Source organism: Colias croceus, chromosome 5 (assembly GCF_905220415.1).
Source record: "Colias croceus chromosome 5, ilColCroc2.1".
Taxonomy (NCBI): domain Eukaryota; kingdom Metazoa; phylum Arthropoda; class Insecta; order Lepidoptera; family Pieridae; genus Colias; species Colias croceus.
Genome location: NC_059541.1, coordinates 8,013,061 through 8,031,744, shown reverse-complemented (window position 1 = coordinate 8,031,744; position 18,684 = coordinate 8,013,061). Strand labels below are relative to the sequence as shown.

The window sequence follows — 18,684 nt, the reverse complement described above, 5'->3', positions numbered from 1 at the left end:
AAACGTATTACTTGATGATTATGCCACAAAATTAGATTTAAATCTGGACATACAGGCGTTTGATATGTACCAGCAAGACTTACCGGGTTTTGAAAAACATCGTCTTGGACTTACAGGAATTTGAAAAATCTCGAATGGACTTACAGGACTTTGATAGAACTTAGTTTTGGGACGTACTGAGGTGGTGGAAATAGGTAGATAGTTCGGCGCGTTGTAAGTATTGGACATTAAAATAAAATATGTAAATTAAAAGATACAAATTATTATTATTATTAACCTTTATCATCCCACTGCTGGTCAAAGAGAAGGCTCAATAAATCAAAACGGTTGAAAAATCTCAGTACGGTCCTGGGCTTTATGGCTGGGAATAACTACTGTGCGTGTGCTGTGCGTCTAGTTTCATTTATCTTTTAGCTGTTTTCGGAGCCTTGTCTGTTTTAGCTTTTGATATTGTTTTTTTCCTTGCTTTGTCTAGAACCACCACCTCTATAGTAAAACTGTTTTCTTCCATCATTTATCAATTAAAACGATTTATAAGCATTGGTCACACGTGTTAGCTTCAACAAAATTGAGAGAAATGGCAGCCATTTTAGTGCCATACTGCGCTGTGATTGGTCGAAATGGACTTACCTGAGTTTGATAAACCACTGTCGACGGACATACCGGCGTTTGAAAAAAAACATTTACTTTAGACCTTATTTTAATATAGATACGATTGACTTACCTAACTTTGAAAAGTACAGACTGGTTTAGTTTTACAATTCAAAATTGGCGCCATTGTTATCTCAATTTTGGCGGGGAGTGGACTTACCGGAGTTTGATATGTATCGACTCATATATTCTCCTCGCTATCCATAAATACTCGTCATCATGGTTGCCTTACTTGTTAAATTTGTTTATTGAAAACTTGTTGAAAAATGATAAAGTATTGGGGAAATAACAAATTTAACATGACTGCTTACTAAAATGATGCTAAATTAGACAATTTTTTGCCATTGAAATGATTCTAAACAGGTAAATGCAGGAGTATTGAGGAATATTGTAAATAACGTAAATATACAATTGCCTGTGAAATTCTATGCCAGAATTTGGTGTCCAAACACTTCTGCAATTTTGCACAATACAATGCATTCTTTATATTCGGAAAATATTCATTAAATAAGCAACAATATTAACTTAAATATTCGAAGCGACGCAATTTTTTTGACACACATGCCATATTGACAAAGTGAGAGTTGCTACAATTTTATTATGGTGACTACCCATAATCAGGGAGTATCGCTTTTTAATAATTGGTTCAGATACTTATTTTATTTAGCATAAATAATAATTGTCTCATCCAACAATGCTTCTGAATGACGTTTTTGGCAATTTATCAACAAACTCATGTACAAAAACTAACCTTTTGCACAGAATATTACAGCATACATAGTAGCCTTGGGAAAACTTCGTATTAACAGTGGCAATACCAAGTTAGGTGTGAAAGTGATAAAAAACATGAACTGGGCAATATTTTCTTGCTACACGTCAATGTTCATACCGAAATCTCCAGTGTATTAGATATAAGCTTCTTGGGTTATACCACAGTTGACAGATATATACAGATATACTACGTACATACAGTTAGGAAACTAAGCCCCTGCGATGAAATTATGACGTATAGCTTCGGCCTGTATATTTCTGTTTGCTTTTTTTCACAGTTGATTTTGTGGTAATTTTGAGATTAAATCCCGTTAAAATACAAAAATGGTGTGTGGTGTAGCCTAAATATGAATTTACAAGAAGAAACAATCCGAATTAATACAGCTTGTAAAAGTAAATAAATACGTTTTTATCAGTGCTATATTTCAAAATCTTGTTTTGTTATGGACGCCGAAGGCTATTTAATGTACCTAAATTATTTATAATTCTTGATATTTGTATTATACATAAATATTCAATAATTATTTTAAACCAGAATTAACAATACTTGTATGTAGGTATACCTACTAAATTATTTTTAAAACGATAAATTAAATTAAATTAAAAAACACAAAATATGCAAAAATAAATTAAAATTACATATTATTATACGAGCATAGAACCTCTACCTTCTTGTTTTAGGAAGAAAAAGAAAATAGTTTGACAGGCTTAGTGCTTGACAAAGTGGAGACGCCACGTATCGATAAAAATACAATAATTATAATATCTTAGATCTTTTTCTTCCCTAATATTTACGTAATTATGCACATAAATTTAAACAAGATTTTTTAAGGTTTCAATTTTTTTAGATTTTTGTGCTCTTCTAGATTGCGTAAAAATAGATGCGATCTTTAAACAGAATGGACTCCTAATATTGACTATTTGTAGCTATCATTTTGATAGAAAATAAAAACCTTAAAATTAAAACTCATGCATATCTATAGAAATTAAAAAATAGTCTCATTTTAACTTGTAGTCAGATACGGTATTTACAAATATATTTATTGAAAGGGCTACAAACTGAAACAATCGATATTTATTTAATGTGAATTGACATCACTTTAAACTTTTTTCCATACTATATTCAAAATCTGTGGATGTGTCACCCGCTACTATCGATCCTCCTCAATACCCTCGTAAACACGCTTTATGGGGGTCCCCCCCCCCATTTCGAAAATTTTGTATGAAGTTTCCTTACTGTATGTATCTGTATATTGTGGTTATACATAATTATAAGCTTCTTGGTTATACCAATGAACAAGGAATGTCAAACTCGGAAACATAACGTAGTGTTACCCACCTAAAAAATTACCGAAATGCCACATTTATAATTTTTTTAAAGTGATTTAAAATACTTTTAGGGCCGATTTTTCAATCCCGAGATAAATAGTCTAATAACTACCCCTCGAATAGATTATCCCAAATCCCAATTTCAATAATTTTAGGAAAGGTAGTTTTTTTTTTTATTATAAGTTAAAAATTCCTCGGAAGTAGGATCCCAGAGTACCTATGTAATTTATAGAAAAAAAAAAATATTTTCGCAGTTCTCAGAGTCAGAACGCACATTATTTTAATTTTATACAACGGGAGACAGTTCATGAGGAATTTATGGCCTTCAATTATTTCATAATGTCATCATAATTAAAAATTTATTCAGAAAATTACATAAGTATGTACTAATTTACAAAACACCCAATAAGTACAAAGACAGTAACACAAATTTTCAAGGATTGTTTATTTTTGAAAAACTTTTTCATCTCATTTCAAAAGAAGACGAACCTCCTGAAAAGAAGAAAACAAAGGTTAGTGATGGGACTCGTTTAACTTAAGTCTTCAGTTTTAAAGTATGTATTTATTTGTAAAGGTCTATTCAAACTATAGCGGTATCCGCTGTGTATCGCGCCGTGGGTACTGGGTACCGATAGGCTATTCGTGTTCGCTACCGCACTCGCATCGGTATGCGAATAGTCTCTTTATTATAGTACGTAAGAGATAATCCCGTATCCATCGGGATACCGCTACCCCCGGCGGTAACGGATACCGCTCTTATTTGAATAAGCCATAAAATATCATACTACAAGAATACACAACTCCGTACTCGAGTACTTAGCTAAATATGACTTTAATGGCAACTAAAGTCATATTTGTATTATCTTCTATAGGTAAAGCACCCTAAGAATAAACACGAAAAACAATATTATTAAACACATTATGTACTTGTCTTTCCTATTGCCCCCTGCGGCAAGCTCATGCTCCAGCGCAGCAATCTTTTCCTCGTGCCGGGTCCGCTGCGCCTGAGCCCGCCGCTGCTGTTCTTCAAGAGCCAGCACGATCTTCTCCAGCCGATGGATCTGTTGCTGTTTTGTTTCTAGAGTCGAGAACAGCTCTTGAATCTCGTCAGCCTTGGCTGCGATCTGCTTGTTCACCTGTTTTGTAAGATTTATTATTATCACTAGTGGTCCGCCCCGGCTTCGCCCGTGGTACCTACATGTTTAAACTATCCTATCTCTCAAGTTAGATCGAACTGCACATAGTGTGCGAATTTTATTATAATCGGTTAAGTGGTTTAGGAGTCCATTGAGGACAAACATTGTGACACGAGATTTATATATATTAAGATAAGATTCACGAACATTAGCTGTTATCACACAGTATTACCATATTTGCTGTTATGGTAATAAATAATAATAAAGCCGTGTGCATTTTTTGTAAATAAAATAACATTTATAATATTTTGTTAAGGTTTCAATTTCCTGATTTACGAATTATCCTTTTTTGTATATAATACAAAGATCGAAAAATAAATATTGAAAAAAAAACGCGATTCTCACATCGTCTACAATTTTCATTCGATGCTCCAAATCTTGTTGTAAAGCGGCAAGCTCACGACTCTGCTCCGTTTCCTTGTTCTTCAGCATGTTGATTAATTCTTCTCGGATCTGTGATACCTACTCGTTAATTAAAATCATTCCATAAAATTATAAAAAAATATCGTTATGATATTTCTGATTTCCAATTACATGATTTGCTGAAAAAAATAGTACTTAGCAGGTTTTTATTCAAAAAAATTTTTCAAAAATTTAGTTAAGTAAATTGTCATAAAATAACCTTGATGACTCTTGCCTGTGCACGAGATGTTTTGTCCTGTTGTTCGAGTTGCTGCTCTTTTTGTGCCAACATTTCTGATAATTCCTCATTGCGGTGAACTGCGTCAAGAAGACCCATCTTCAAACTCATTATCTGTATTCATATAAAATATATTTTAACTATGCATTTTTTATACATACTCTATATTTTTTTAAATACAATAGGCATCCAAAATTATTATAACAATTATAACTTATACCTCTTGTTGTAAATCTTGATAACTGATACCATTGGGTGTCTCTTGACAGTTCGCAATGGCACGATTGTGAGCTTGCAAATCTCGTACGTATTGTTCGTATTGTATTACTTTTTGTTCACTAGAAAACAAACAATTAAAAATGAACTATAAAGGGTCGAATAGCAGCAGTTTTATAAATCTACGTTGAATGCAATCTCATCAATGTCTTTTAATAAATTTTAGTTGCGAATTTAAAATTTAAATCACAACTGCAAATGCACAATGCATGTTTCACTTATTATTATTAATTAACCACTCACTTAAGTTTAATATTTTTGGTTAGATCTCGAAGCTGTGTTTGCATTTTGCTAATTATCTCTTCTTTTCCCAGTAATTCAGCAGCCAGTTTCTGTTGAAGACCCATTTTGTTCTCCGGTTCCTTAGGATAATGAAAATAATCCATAGGCATACATATAATTGTAAATATTTTAATTAATAGGACAAAATAATATTTACATTCATTTTAGTAAACGTTTCCAGGAAGCGAACTTTTTCTTTTTTAGATGCTGTTACTTCTTCTTCAGCAATGCGTAACGTGTCTTTGGTCGCCTGTAGTTCCGCCCACAAATCCATTTCTCTCTCCGTTGGAAAATCTTTTATCAAATTGGAAATGATTATTGCGACGGACAACAAAAATACTACGACCTACTTAAATATAGCTTTTATCATGATGGTAAATTACCAGGATTTGGTCTACTATTTTCAAGTTCAGTTATTTTTGCTTTAAGTTCTTCTATGGTATTTTGACTTTCTGCTAGTGAGTTTCTAAGCTCGCTGTTAAGTTCTGCTTCTCTTTGAGAAGATTCCCGCTCCGCTTCTAATGTGAGATTTATATCTTTTAATTTATTATTAAGATCTTGTATAGCTGATTTATGCTGAGATGTCATGTTCTTGATTTGCTCTGTTAAATCAGCGACCCTAAAAAGTAAAAATTATGTCAAAAATAATATTAACCATAATTTTGTTATAAAAAATTATATATTTAAAGTATTACTCGGCCTGAAGAGCGTCTCGTTGCTGTGCCAAATGATTGCTCGCCACTTCACCTGTCTTTAGTGATTCCTTTAACTTTCTTGCTCTTGCCTCGAGTTGTACTTCTCGTTGGCGGCTCTGGTTACAAAACAAATTTAGCTGCTTCTATAGCAAAATAAGACGTACTTAAATTTATCATACATTTAGATATTTTTACCTGATCTTCTAGACTTTTAACGGTGCCAGTAAGGCTGGCAATGCTTGCTTCAGCTTCACGCAACTGCCGATCCATTTTAGAAACTCTCAAACGTGTCTGTCGCAATTGGGATTCAGTCGTAGCGAGCTTCTCTTTTATCAATCCTTTCGCAGCCCGCTCATCCTCTAGTTCTTTACGTGTTTCCTTTAATGCATGTTATATTCAATAATATAATAGTATACACATATTTTAATATAATTATATGGACATATATAATATTATAATATATATATATATAATATTATGATTATATTAGTTACCTCCAAAATTTTTGCCGTTTCGGTGTCATTACGTGTCTCGTCACTTCTGGATGCGGTTCGTTCTTCCAAATCCTGTCGTAGGCGCGCTACTTCTCTTACTAAAGATTCACCAACAGATAATAGAGTAGCCCTTTCTCGACATGCACGTCTATCAAAAAAATTTATATATAATAATTATGTATCTAGTGATTTAAATTATTTGTCTTATTCGTTACATTTAACATTAAATCTAATAATTGAAGTAAGTATTGAAGATTATTTTTCATAAAGTACAATATATGGTTACTTTGAAAGTACTGTGATGGTGTTCACTGCTTCGTCAGCACGAGATTTTAAATCACGAAGTGCTTCGCACATTTGTAGCCCCTGATTATTGTATAGAGCAATTCTGTCCAAAGCATTGTTGTCAACTTCTTGCTAAAAATTTGAACTTATTAAATTTTTCTCTTTATTTTAATTAGGTATAGTGGGTAAAAACTCCCATATAATAAAAATTGCAATATACCTCTTTCTCTAAGTATTCTTTCATCCAGTCAATCAATTCCTGTCGCGCCGTAAATGCTTTCAAACACAAATCCGCAAAACAAGCTGGTATATTGACAGCTTTACTTTCAACATCGGCTAACGTTTCTTCATCTATGCATAAAATGAAATCTCTTATGTTATAGTTGAATTGAGGCAGAGCATTTTATGAGCAGAAATAATTAGGTATATTTTTACTTACCTATCGAAACACTTGTATTGAACAGTTCAACGGCGCCATCAGTAATTGAAGGATTAGCAGCACTTCGACAGAGCTGGGTTATTTCATCAGCCGTCCAATCAGCGACATTGAACAATACCAATTTAGACACTCCTTCTCCACCAGCAGATATACCCTCATTTATCATACGCTCACGTAAACTTCGCAAGATGTCAAACAGTTCTAATAGGGCTTGCTAAAAATGTTATCAAATGTGATCTCGTTAGTGAAATTGAGTTCTTTAAAGAATGTTAAAAGTGTGTACTATAAACCTACTGTGATCTACGACCGAATTGATTGATTTATTTTCTTACGTGAATTCAATAAGATTAAGCATACTTTAACAATGCATTTCCATACTTGTTTTAAATCCAGTTCTTTCTTCATGCGATGAAATTGCTTTTGTTTCGCAGCATATGTAGCCTTGATATCATCCTCTTTGGCGGGTAATTTCGACAGACTGTACGCTATCGGAGTCGTCGGTCGGGCTGGTGCAAGCTTTGATGGTGTTTTCGGTCGCATTGGTGTAGCCTTTTGTGGGGTATTGGGGCGGCTGTATGGAGTGTTGTTCCGTTGTGCTGACGGAGCGGGCGTGGTTGGTCGGCTTGGTAGACGAGGAGTTTGCGGACGGCTCGATACGGTATATGGCGTTTGAGGAAGACTTGGTACAGGCGTTTGAGGACGCGATATTTCTTCGCTTTCTGGATAATTAAATAATACGCTATACTGATTACTACATGACCACGATTAGATGGACCAAAAAAAGTTAAAACATATTTACCACTTGTAAGCAGGAGCTTTTCAGGATCTAACGTAATGGAGCTGTTGTAATTTTCATCAATGCTTCTCAGGATATCTGTCAAAGTGTGTAATTAAGGTAAAAAAAGTGTAATCTAAAAATAATAAGGACTATTCATTTGAATTGAATTGAATTTTAATTATAGATACCAATATCACTTCTGTCAAGGTTATTTTGAACGTCTTCTGTTGTAATTTCTTTGATATTATCTTGCAATGCAACTTCTTCAATCTGTCCTTCTACTACTTCTGAAACTGGTTCCTTATTATGCAGAAACTATAAAAATATTATTTGCCGTCAATAAATTGTACTTACTTAGAATAACTATCAGGAATCTAACGGTTATAAAATACTCACAAAAATGTCCGATTCCGCTACAGCTTCTGGTTCACGGGCTTTATTTACCTGGAAAAGAATATGTAAAACTTAATACTTATTTATTTTATCATTATTTCTACATAAATATAATTTTGCATACCTACCTGAATTTCGGTTTTTGTTTCTGATTTACCACTGCGTTGAATATCGGTTTTTATCTGAAATATAAGGATCTTATTCTTACACTGTATAAAAAAATATAAAGAAATGGTATGAATACAGCTGCAGTGTTTCATATATATGCACACAGCAGGGATTTTATATAAGTACCTATACACTCACACTTGACAAAACAAACTATGGAATTGTTGATATATGTATCTACCCTTTAGTTTCTGTGATCTGTGGTATCTACGTACGCACAATATTATTAAGAAAATCGTACAGAAAAATATTAATGTTAATTTTCATCATTGTTGCACATTGCGTGTTCGTTCATATTTTTTAAGATTTCGTACAAACCTTAGACGCAGCGGGAGATGGCGGGGCCCTGGCTGGAGAGAGCCGTTGGGAATTCGGCAGAGCAAGATTTCTATTGGTAGCATTGCGAGCTGCTCGCGCGGCTGACGCAACCGTTTGTCTGGGCATGATACGTGACGCTGCATCTGTGCAAAAAGACAAAAAGGAATGCAAAAAATTTATCTTAAAAACCGCACACGGAGAAAGGAAACAATTCAACTTCACGACATTTACAACTTTTCGCCAAGTTAATTTTAAATTTTAATGAAATTGTACGACTGGGTAAGAAAGGAGAACAAAAAAAAACCAATAAATATTTGTATGCTGCTAAACCACAATATTCTGGATGACCTAATTTGAATCATGACATAACCATTTTATATTATACCGTAGAAAGTATTCATATACAATAATATGTAACATTGAATGTAAAATTAAGCTAAGGAATTATAGGCTCTAGGTATGGAAGCGCCTGTCTTCAAATTCCTACACCACCTCTATGTGATTTCATACTGAAAAAAATACTTACGAGGCTTATCTTTTATGGATTTCACTGAAGTAGACATAGTTAATTCATCTGTAAAAATCCAAAATGTAGGCAAAACTACAAAATTAATTTAGATAATACAATTTACAAAACCTGCAAGAAAATGTCTATGTCATTTTACAATTCTGATTTTAAACTTGACATAAGCTTTATATTATTAAATTGAGACCTCCTTGCACGAATGTTTAAGTTTGTGTGTACCATGTAGGTCAAATGTAGGTACTTATTGCGGATGAATTTTCGCTACCACCTTCTGTATTCTCTATAATATTTTATTCCTTACTCTAAGAACACAATACGTCTTAATAGCATCTTATTAGAAAGATAAAACAGAAAAATAAAGTGTACTTGATCTAATTATACACATATACGTACGGGGCGCCACTCCATCTTGACAAATAAATACCACCGGCGCTGGATTTAAGTACCTCCCATTTTATTACTATTTAGGCTATTTTAATAGTTATTCCCATAAATTCAAAAATTCTTAGCAAAACTCTTTGATCGAAGGAACGACTTAGCTTTCTTCTTTGACGTCACAGAACAGTAAGAACATAATAGAAGTGCTATAATGTCATCATTAGTATGAAAACCAGTGTCGCCAAACCCACACATTTAAACCGATAGTTATACAGTACACTACAAGTAAACTATGCCTTTGATTGGACAGCATAATTTGAGTAAAAACTGACTTAGGTTATAAATTCAGCATTTCAATATGTACCCTAACGAACCAAGTTACGGTTTATTTTAGTATAACATCCCTAGGTATATTAGCTGTTTTGTTTCTCTTTGCTCAGAAATTCCAAATTCGAAAACATTCAGCTATTCCACAACAGATGGCGTTGGTTTTCAATACATATAACTTTGAACCTCTACACATAAAGATAAGGTTGAAATTTGTGTCACTGTAAATTAATGACATTAACTTGACATTAACCTGATGCTATGCTCTAAGGGATGTCAGCCTTGTTATCGATAATTCACAAATAAATATATTTTTGTGCATTTTTTTTTCTTTCTATTATATGAGTATAGGATAATTTGTCACATTTTGGAGTATGTTTATTACTACTAAGTACGTCTTTTCATATTATTATATTTAAATAAAAAACGGAATAGAATAGTATAAATCTATATTTACAAAACAAACAGAAAATATGCATTTTTTTAAATCTTGGAACTGCCGTAGGTTTGATGTATCGGTGGCCTTTGTTAGACTGCTTATTGCTGTTCGGCATCCAGTTATCTCGTCACGTTGCATTTATTATCCATTTCTCTTTTAAATTAGGCTCTTTCGAAAATCTATAAATAAATAGGACAAATGAAAGCTAAGGAAAAATAGAATAAAATTTAATATTTAAAATGTTTGTCTTTTCTAAAGTATCGATACTGTCGATATGCGCCACATGCATCACTAATCCGACATTCGTTTGTTTATTTCAATAATATTCCAGAAAGTCTTGTTTGCTGTTCAATCTATATTAGTACTTATTTCTTATGGATTAAGGTTCATTTTGACTTAATATTTTTATAAATTTTTGACAAATTACGACAAGCGAAGTTGTAACTTAAAATATATTTAAAATAAATTAAAATAAGACTTACCGATGGTATGAAATGCCTCGATTGCTGATATTATTTCGTCTGCTATCATTTTTCCACTCTAATACCGAACAACACACTCTAAATAATGAATAAATATGGAAATAAGGTTTGACAGTTGACAACCGACTCGAATATTTTTTTGCGCACAACTGAGAGCGAGTTAGGTGATCTTACCTTACTAGTGACACGTGGGCCACGCCCACATCGCACTTCTATTATGTTCTTACTGTTCTGTGTTTGACGTATTATAACGTCATTGTAACATTTTTTATTTTTGAATTCGTTGCTAATTTTATGTTTGTTAAAATTTCTGTTATGTCGATTTTTAATTGAAAATTTAAAATTATGTTTTAGACCATTAGGTATGTCTGGAGATCTTCAAACACAAGGTGAATAATATTTAAAATGTTAAACAATTTTCTAAGATTAGACTATTGACTATTTACAAACATAACGAGTATCTACTATCTACAAGTTGGCTAGTAGTAGCACAAATAACATTTTGAATAAGGGGTATTTAAAATGACATTTCAGATGTGCACACGAATCAACAGAAATCTCGAATACCACAGCGTCTACCAGCGGGACGTCAGCGTTTCCAACTTAGATCTAAAGCTAATACCAATGTTGATCCGATGGTATGTATTATGTATCATATCACACATTATGTTAGTTTTGGTAATCGCAGTATGTTAATGTATGGGTGGTTTGGTATATGTGCTACTAAGTACTACTTAGTACAATTCCGGATTCCGGATGATCCTCTACGAGTGGTGTTTGATTTATATTAAATCATAATATTATATTATATTGTCTTTTCATTTTTATTTTCAGAAAAATAAGTTGGAAACGGCACAACAACTTCGTTTCAACGCGAGAAGCTCACCGCGACTCCGTTCAGGTGAAGTGAGTATAATAATTAGTATATCCGCATTAATTAAGGAACCTATTGTTTGGTTGCTTTTTCCAGCTTTTAAACAAGGTTGTATTTAATAATGTTTATTACATAATAATATTATAACGAGAATTTCACTGTACCTACCACAAGTTTAATTACGTAAAATTGTACAACATATTGGAAAAAAATAATTGCTTCATATTACATAGCAAGCTCGACCGAAGTCTGCTAACCGAGTGAAGGAAGAAATTAATCAAGTTTTACAAAGCCAACCTGCACAGCGAATTGTGCGTGTCATGGAAACGGATACACAAAAGGTGATGTGATAGACAATTGCTTCACCATAAGTAGAATTTTAATTGGACTATTATATTATGTGCTCTTAATAAGAAAAACCGCAATATGTGAAAAGGACCTTAGAAATAATGGATGATGAACGTATCAGATTATGAGACGCAAACGAATATATAGAGGATAGCTCTTAGTTTATTAAGGAATCCCCCATAAACAAAACAATAATTAAGCAATCTATGAAACTTTTAAAATATTTTTTATTAAAATTCTCGTCTTAAATTCAAGGATACCTATTTACAATAAATTATATACATAAACGGCGTATGCTATTTAACAATCCAGTACGTAGATTAGTTCCGGACTGTATGACGGCTGAAACAATACAATTGTGACAATAATAAATATGTGGCTATTTTTCAGAAAATATTACCAACAAGGCGGAACGTTAATGACCGTCAGAAATTTGATGTGCCACCCGCTTATAGATCACCAAGGACCATAACAGTACCTGTAAAACAGGTGATAAGTACACAAAAATATACCGGCCGAATTGATAACCTCCTCCTTTTTTTGAAGTCGGTTAAAAACATTAATTATGATAAACTGTGCAGCGCAGTTTCATCAGCGGACGAGCCCACAGGAGTAGTCAAGTAATTCTATAGCTCATGGGTTATTCTGATGAACCTATAACCTATATTTCATGTAAAGTTTCGTCCAAATTTGTCTAGCAGTGTTTGGTGAAAAAGTAAAAAATATATACACCCATCTTCAGAAACGTTCGCATTTATATTTTTGCAAACTTATTGTGTGTTTCTTTATGATAATTTATCATTTTATTTAATTTAAATTGTTAAAGTGTGCATAATTTTGTGTACATATTGCTACTGAACCTCCTGGCAAACAATTCTGTCTAATGCCGGCACTACACATAGGCCAACGCGTTGGCAAGCGCGTTGGCACATGCACTTGTCCAATGTGTAGAACGGGCGTTCGCGCGCTGGTGGTAGGTATTTGAACGTTGGCCAGCGCGCTTGCGAGCTTGCCGCGCGGTGTCGGAAACATCAAAGGACACTTGTCGCAAGCTTGGCGCACCATCCACACATTGGCCGCGCGATCAGTTTGACTGTAGCAGCGATCAGGAGTGCACGTTTTTTTCATGCGGCGAATTAACACCTAACTTGACAAAATGGCGAACAATATGAGTAACGAGGAAACATTTAAATTTATTGAGCTCTATCAGAGTTAAAACTGCCTGTGGAACCCAAAAAATAAGTACCATAAAAATAAAAATGTTGTATGTATTAAAAGTGCCAAATAAATAAGGTTCTTGGACATGCCGTTTTCCTCACAATGTTTTACTTCACAAAGAGTATCCTACTTTAATATTATTTTAATATTATAAATGTGAAAGTGTGTTTATTTCTTTGTTTGTTACATCCATTTTGAATCCGTCCGCACATTGGCTCGAACCAAACCATACTGAACGACCTTCCAATGTGTGGATTACTCACAAGCGCGTTTGCAAGCGCACCGCCAGCGCGCTGGCGAATTCGCTGGCCTATGTGTAGAGGCGACATTATATTGTTCCTCAGTTTATTATTCATCGTTCCAATATAATGCCATCTGTAAAAATTATAGATCCAACCAAGTTACTAGTTACTTCACCAGTTGGCGAAAAGGTACGTCGTAAATGCCTCGATTTAAAATACATGTACAATGTATTTGATTTTCAGAAGCAGACAGCGAGGAATCCATATAACAATAAAACTTGTTCAATACTTCCGGATCAGGTACAGTACTAACATTGTATTCAAAGTTTTACAGCTTTTTCTCATCTTAATAGATTATGCAAGTGTTAAATAAAAGTATCAAAATTTTCCTTCTTTAAATAATTATTATTCATTGGTTCAGAACAGGATTTTAATGTTTATTGATTGAATTTTAGGAAACAATAAAAAGATGTGAAGAATTGGAGGCGCAAGATGATTTCGGATACCTGTACGACTTATACGATTCGAATGAGACTTTTACGGAAAACGATGAGGGTTCGATTATTCCTTTATCATTGAATAATATTTATTTAAATAAAATTGAAGGGTTTAGAACGTATTAAAATATTTTTAGAATCGATTACAACACGAAGTGAAAAAGTAGTGCAGCTACAAATGAATTGGCAAGAGAAACTAGCTCAGTTTGAGAAGATGAAACGCGAATTAAACGATCGACAGGTTATGTCTATGTGATTATTGTCTTGTATCTAGAGCTTAATTATTATGATGAAAATGATTAGAATAATTATTTAATGAATGAGTTATGATCTTTAGTCGTAAACGTAAGCGTGTAAAAGTTGCAATCGATAAGTTTCGGGTTGGATCCTGGAGGTGGATATTTAAAAGCCGTCGTTTGAAATACCCATCAGATGACATCATAAACTTATTTGTTAATAAAATATAGGGGAAAATCTTTACCGTTTACCAAATGGCCTATGCGTTAATAAAATAGCCTATGTCACTCAGCAATAATGTAGCTTTCAGCTAGTGAAATATTGTTTCAAATCGGTCCAGTAGTTTAAGAACCTAATCACACAATCAAAACTTTCCTCTTTACAATAATAGTTTTAATAAAGATAAAGGTATTTTTAAATGATAGAATACAATATTGCAAATGTACGCAACACTTCGCGGAATGCAACAGCAACTCTCCAAATTGGGGCAGAAGGCGTCGCTGCCAACAACGGAAAACTTGAAAGTGATGAATGTGTCCAATATGTCTCCGGCACAATTGCTGCAACTTTGCGAAGAGTCAAAACGGACTAAAGATGGTTGGAGTCATTTCACTTTACAGATAGATTTTATATATACTTGCTATGTAAATAATGTATTTCTATAGCTCATGTGTTATTCTGATGTAGAACCTATATTACTGTAAAGTTTTTAATTCAAACCCGTCCAGTAGTTATTTTTTGTGATAGAGAAACAAACACATATACCTACGACCATCCTCGCACACTTTCTCATATAAAATATTAGTAGGATTTGACCAAGAGAATTCATTATCCTAGCCAGGATATTTACGCACGATATTATTATTAACTAATTTCAGATAATCTATCAGCAAAACAATCACTGCCAATCGATGTCAATAAACTAAATAATATTCCCATGAAATTAGTTACGACTTGCGAACAAATATTGGCGCATCAGAAAGACTTGACGAGTTGGTTTAAAAACTTAATAACACAGGAAAAGGTTAGTTTAAAGAAGGTTCTAACTTCATATACAAAAGGAAGCAAAGTCAATGAATATAACAATGAAAATATTTCGCGTATAACGTATAATTTTATAACTGTAGGAGTGCAGAATAAGCTTATTATCAAAGAAACTGATGGAATTTAACTCAGAAAATGAAATGCTTAATGGTTTGTTGCATACTGGTCAAAACGAATTTCTGAAGGAGTCGGGTGAAATTATGGAATTCTTGAGGTAAATTACAATTTTTGTACTTTATATATTTGCATAAGTACATAATTCCTAACGATATTACTAACTTTATAGGAAATGCATAAATGAAACAATGCCTCTTCAGTTGCGAAATGAACAATTGACGTACGAAATATCGGACTTAAACTCGAAAATCATCGATCTTCGTAAACAACTGCACACTGCGGAGCAACTTAAATCTCAAAATCATAGAGCTAAGATTGAGGTAAGATTTAAATACAATCTTTCAAAGAGATAAGTTTAAAAAATATATCTATCTTCCTATTAGAATGATCGTTAATAGGGAATTAACGCGTAGTCCGAGTCTAAAATCAATATTTTGTAAAAAAAGCTTTAATCAAAGCTAAAGGCAAGACAATTTTTTGTACAAAACTAAACCATAAATAATATTCAGGAATTGGAAAAAGAATTAAAGGAAAAGAAAATGGAGTGTGCTTCATTACGTAAAGGTTTGACACATTGTAATTGTCAGGTCAAGATGGAAAAAGAAAAGTCAACTAATTTGGAAGCTGCTATAGAACAAGCACGGATTCAAACAAGAAATCTGGATCGAACCGTATTGCAACTGCAAGAACAGGTTTTAATCTTAATAAAATTAAAATAAAATTAGTTATCTTATTTTAACTACTCTAATATTATTTTATTTCAAATCCCAGAATGAACGACTCCAATCTGACTTCGATACGGAATTGAATAAATTAAACGAATCAATTAAGGAGAATACTGCTCATTTAGAAGAAATCGCTGATGCTCGAGAAAAACTGCAATCGGAGTAAGTTTCATTCATTATTTTTATAATTAATGTTGAGAAAATTCAATTTAGCATGGCTAAACTTTCTATTTTCCTGAGTAGAAAAGAAGATTTGGAAAAACGCCTTGAAGAGCTATCAACACATTACACAGAATCACTATGTAATTTGAAACATGAATTGAATAACAAAACAACACTTCTGATAGAAGCTGAGAAAAAATATAATATAGAGATGGATGAAAAGAAACGTTTGAAAGAAATAGTTGAGACTCAATGCGCTCAACTTGTTGAAGCCGAACTACGTTATAAAGATTTGTGTCAGAAGTTACAAGAATTTGAAACGCAAATCAGTATGTGTTATTTCAATACTTATTAATAAGACGCGTATAACTATAAAAAAACACATAAATTTTTTTCTAGTTTTTGTTCTAAAGACCTATTAAAAAAATCTGTTGCAAAGAGCTAATCAGTTCAATCGATGGTTTTAACGCTTACAAATAAAACTTTGTTATTTTTGTAGATGAACGCGATAAAAAGTTAGAATCTGTAGAAGCTGAACTATTAAGTATCAAATCAGAAAATGAACACTGCCAAAATCGCTTAATGGAACAAGGGGACACAATCAAAGAATTTGAGGTAAAGCTAATTTTTAACTTAGGTAAAGCTTATTTTTTTTACATAGTAATGAAAGTTTAAATTTAATTATAAAAGATACACATAATCATGTTCTGTAATTTGTTTATTTTTCTAGGGAAAATTCAAGGAGTCTCGATTGATTGAAGAAAGATTGAGAAATGATCTTAAAAATAAAGAAGATTGCATAGTTACATTAGAGAAGAAGAAATGCCATTTAGAAAACTTGCTACGTGACAGGTTCGTGAACATATTTTTATAGGATGTAAATAGCGAATAGTCTGAATGCTTTATTATTATTCTTATTTTAGCGAGTCAAAAATGGAGCTTTATGAAGAACAGTTATCATCTCTTAAAACCCACATTTTACAATTACAAGAATGCTTTGGTGAATATGAAAATATGAATGATCTTCGCGAAATGGTATGAATCCCGAAAATTCATTTCTAATTATTAGCAGTTGAAAAAGTACAAAATAAATTATTTTTATCATTATTTCAGCTAAATCTACATAAGAATAAAGTGCAAGAAATGACACGCAAAAACAATGAACTTGCTGAAACACTGCAAAGGCGAAATATTGATTTGGAAATGAACTTGGAAACAATTGCACGTCAGGAACATGCACTCAAACAAAATGAGGAAATTATTAAAGTACTGTCGCAAAAGGAGGAAGAGCAAGCTAATATCATAAAATTATTGCGGAACAACCTCGAAATTAGGTCTCAAAAGGATTCGGAGGTGAATTTTCATTGATTATTTTTTTACAGTCAAAACGTAAGCCTAAACATAAGCCCTTCAGAAATAACGTATCTTTCATAGCTATTTAGTAGATTTTGAGATTAGAGAAAGAAGAGAAACATTTCCGTTTCAGTGTCTGTACTAATCAATATGATTAGTGCAGGCACTTAAATAATTGGCTAAATTTAATTTCAGTTAAATAGTCAAATAACAGAGAAAAATGAAGAAATTGATGTACTAATTAACAGTTTAGAGACCAGAAAGGGACAAATATCACAATTAGAAAAGATAATTTTAACTTTAGAAGATCAAATCCGGGAGATTAGTCAGCAAAAACGAAATAATGATGAGAAGATCGACATACTAGAGCAGCAAAATCAAGAATATAAGTCGTATATGGACGATAGAAACAATAATGAGAGTCGAACAAAAAATTTGGACACTTTATTTGAAATTCTTGAAGATGAGTTAGGAAATTCGTTCGAACAACATTATAATATTAAAGTTAACGGTAGAAATAATTTTACAAGCAAGCACATGGAACAGCAGCTTAAACAAGAATATACCCCAAAGCAGAAGTTATTTGAAACAGAGAATGAAAAGAACGGTCCAAATGTCGACGTAAATCATTTTGATAACAAACCTGTTAATTATAAGAAAGTCAAGAAAGAAAATATAAGTCGGAAAAAAGCAACTCAGATAGAAACCCTAAAATGGATATCGGGTTGCGATAATTGTTTTGTACCGACTCTACCTTCAAGGAAAAATACATTTGCGCCTCCTATTCGTGAGGCAGTTACAGTAGGACATTCAAAAGACAAATATATAACTCGCAATCTGCCGCTTTTTGTGCCAAATAATTTTCAAGATGACAGGCAATATAAAATGCTTAAACTAGCTAGTCATAGAATGTAATCTGTATGGTCATCGTCCATTTGTGGTATAGTTTTGTGAATGTTGTTTATTACAATCTGATTAACAAAGAAAAACGCAGTCGTAT

At 32.9% G+C, this 18,684-nt stretch overlaps 2 protein-coding genes across 6 annotated transcripts; one reads left to right on the top strand and one right to left on the bottom strand.

Moving 5' to 3' along the window:
* Positions 1 to 3,161: 3,161 nt before the first annotated feature.
* On the bottom strand, positions 3,162 to 9,375 carry LOC123691764 (myosin-9-like). Of its 5 annotated transcripts, none has more exons than XM_045636313.1 (21): positions 9,242 to 9,375; positions 8,716 to 8,858; positions 8,358 to 8,411; positions 8,233 to 8,280; positions 8,025 to 8,151; positions 7,858 to 7,932; positions 7,437 to 7,777; positions 7,059 to 7,272; positions 6,840 to 6,970; positions 6,621 to 6,751; positions 6,335 to 6,482; positions 6,036 to 6,218; positions 5,841 to 5,956; positions 5,529 to 5,764; positions 5,303 to 5,439; positions 5,107 to 5,225; positions 4,808 to 4,925; positions 4,570 to 4,701; positions 4,293 to 4,409; positions 3,679 to 3,887; positions 3,162 to 3,243 (listed from the first exon to the last, which is right to left on the bottom strand). In XM_045636313.1, the coding sequence occupies exons 1-21, from the start codon at positions 9,276 to 9,278 to the stop codon at positions 3,225 to 3,227; spliced, it is 2,835 nt and encodes a 944-aa protein (XP_045492269.1). In that variant the 5' UTR covers positions 9,279 to 9,375; the 3' UTR covers positions 3,162 to 3,224. The 5 variants fall into 5 exon arrangements, with proteins under 5 accessions (XP_045492269.1, XP_045492270.1, XP_045492271.1 ...); XM_045636314.1 differs by having other exon boundaries at positions 4,293 to 4,400; XM_045636315.1 differs by having other exon boundaries at positions 4,293 to 4,400; positions 4,585 to 4,701.
* Positions 9,376 to 9,658: 283 nt separating this feature from the next.
* LOC123691763 (outer dense fiber protein 2-like) lies at positions 9,659 to 18,675 on the top strand. The gene is made up of 21 exons (XM_045636312.1): positions 9,659 to 9,683; positions 11,222 to 11,256; positions 11,402 to 11,505; positions 11,702 to 11,773; positions 11,975 to 12,082; positions 12,480 to 12,578; positions 13,793 to 13,849; positions 14,005 to 14,104; positions 14,184 to 14,287; positions 14,709 to 14,880; positions 15,162 to 15,307; positions 15,411 to 15,541; positions 15,614 to 15,764; positions 15,954 to 16,136; positions 16,216 to 16,331; positions 16,413 to 16,660; positions 16,831 to 16,946; positions 17,062 to 17,183; positions 17,255 to 17,366; positions 17,445 to 17,684; positions 17,880 to 18,675. Exons 2-21 carry the CDS (start codon positions 11,232 to 11,234, stop codon positions 18,597 to 18,599), a joined length of 3,126 nt encoding a protein of 1,041 aa, XP_045492268.1. The 5' UTR covers positions 9,659 to 9,683; positions 11,222 to 11,231; the 3' UTR covers positions 18,600 to 18,675.
* Positions 18,676 to 18,684: the final 9 nt, after the last annotated feature.

Coding starts and splice junctions, on each gene's coding strand:
- LOC123691764 (XM_045636313.1), bottom strand. CDS start 9,278: ATGTCTACTTCAGTGAAATCCATAAAAGATAAGCCTC. Junction 5,765..5,840: donor CGAGACGCTCTTCAGGCCGA/GTAATACTTTAA, acceptor TTTACTTTTTAG/GGTCGCTGATTTAACAGAGC. Junction 3,888..4,292: donor GAATGAAAATTGTAGACGAT/GTGAGAATCGCG, acceptor CTTACAAAACAG/GTGAACAAGCAGATCGCAGC.
- LOC123691763 (XM_045636312.1), top strand. CDS start 11,232: ATGTCTGGAGATCTTCAAACACAAG. Junction 17,184..17,254: donor GAAAACTTGCTACGTGACAG/GTTCGTGAACAT, acceptor TTCTTATTTTAG/CGAGTCAAAAATGGAGCTTT. Junction 17,367..17,444: donor TGAATGATCTTCGCGAAATG/GTATGAATCCCG, acceptor TCATTATTTCAG/CTAAATCTACATAAGAATAA.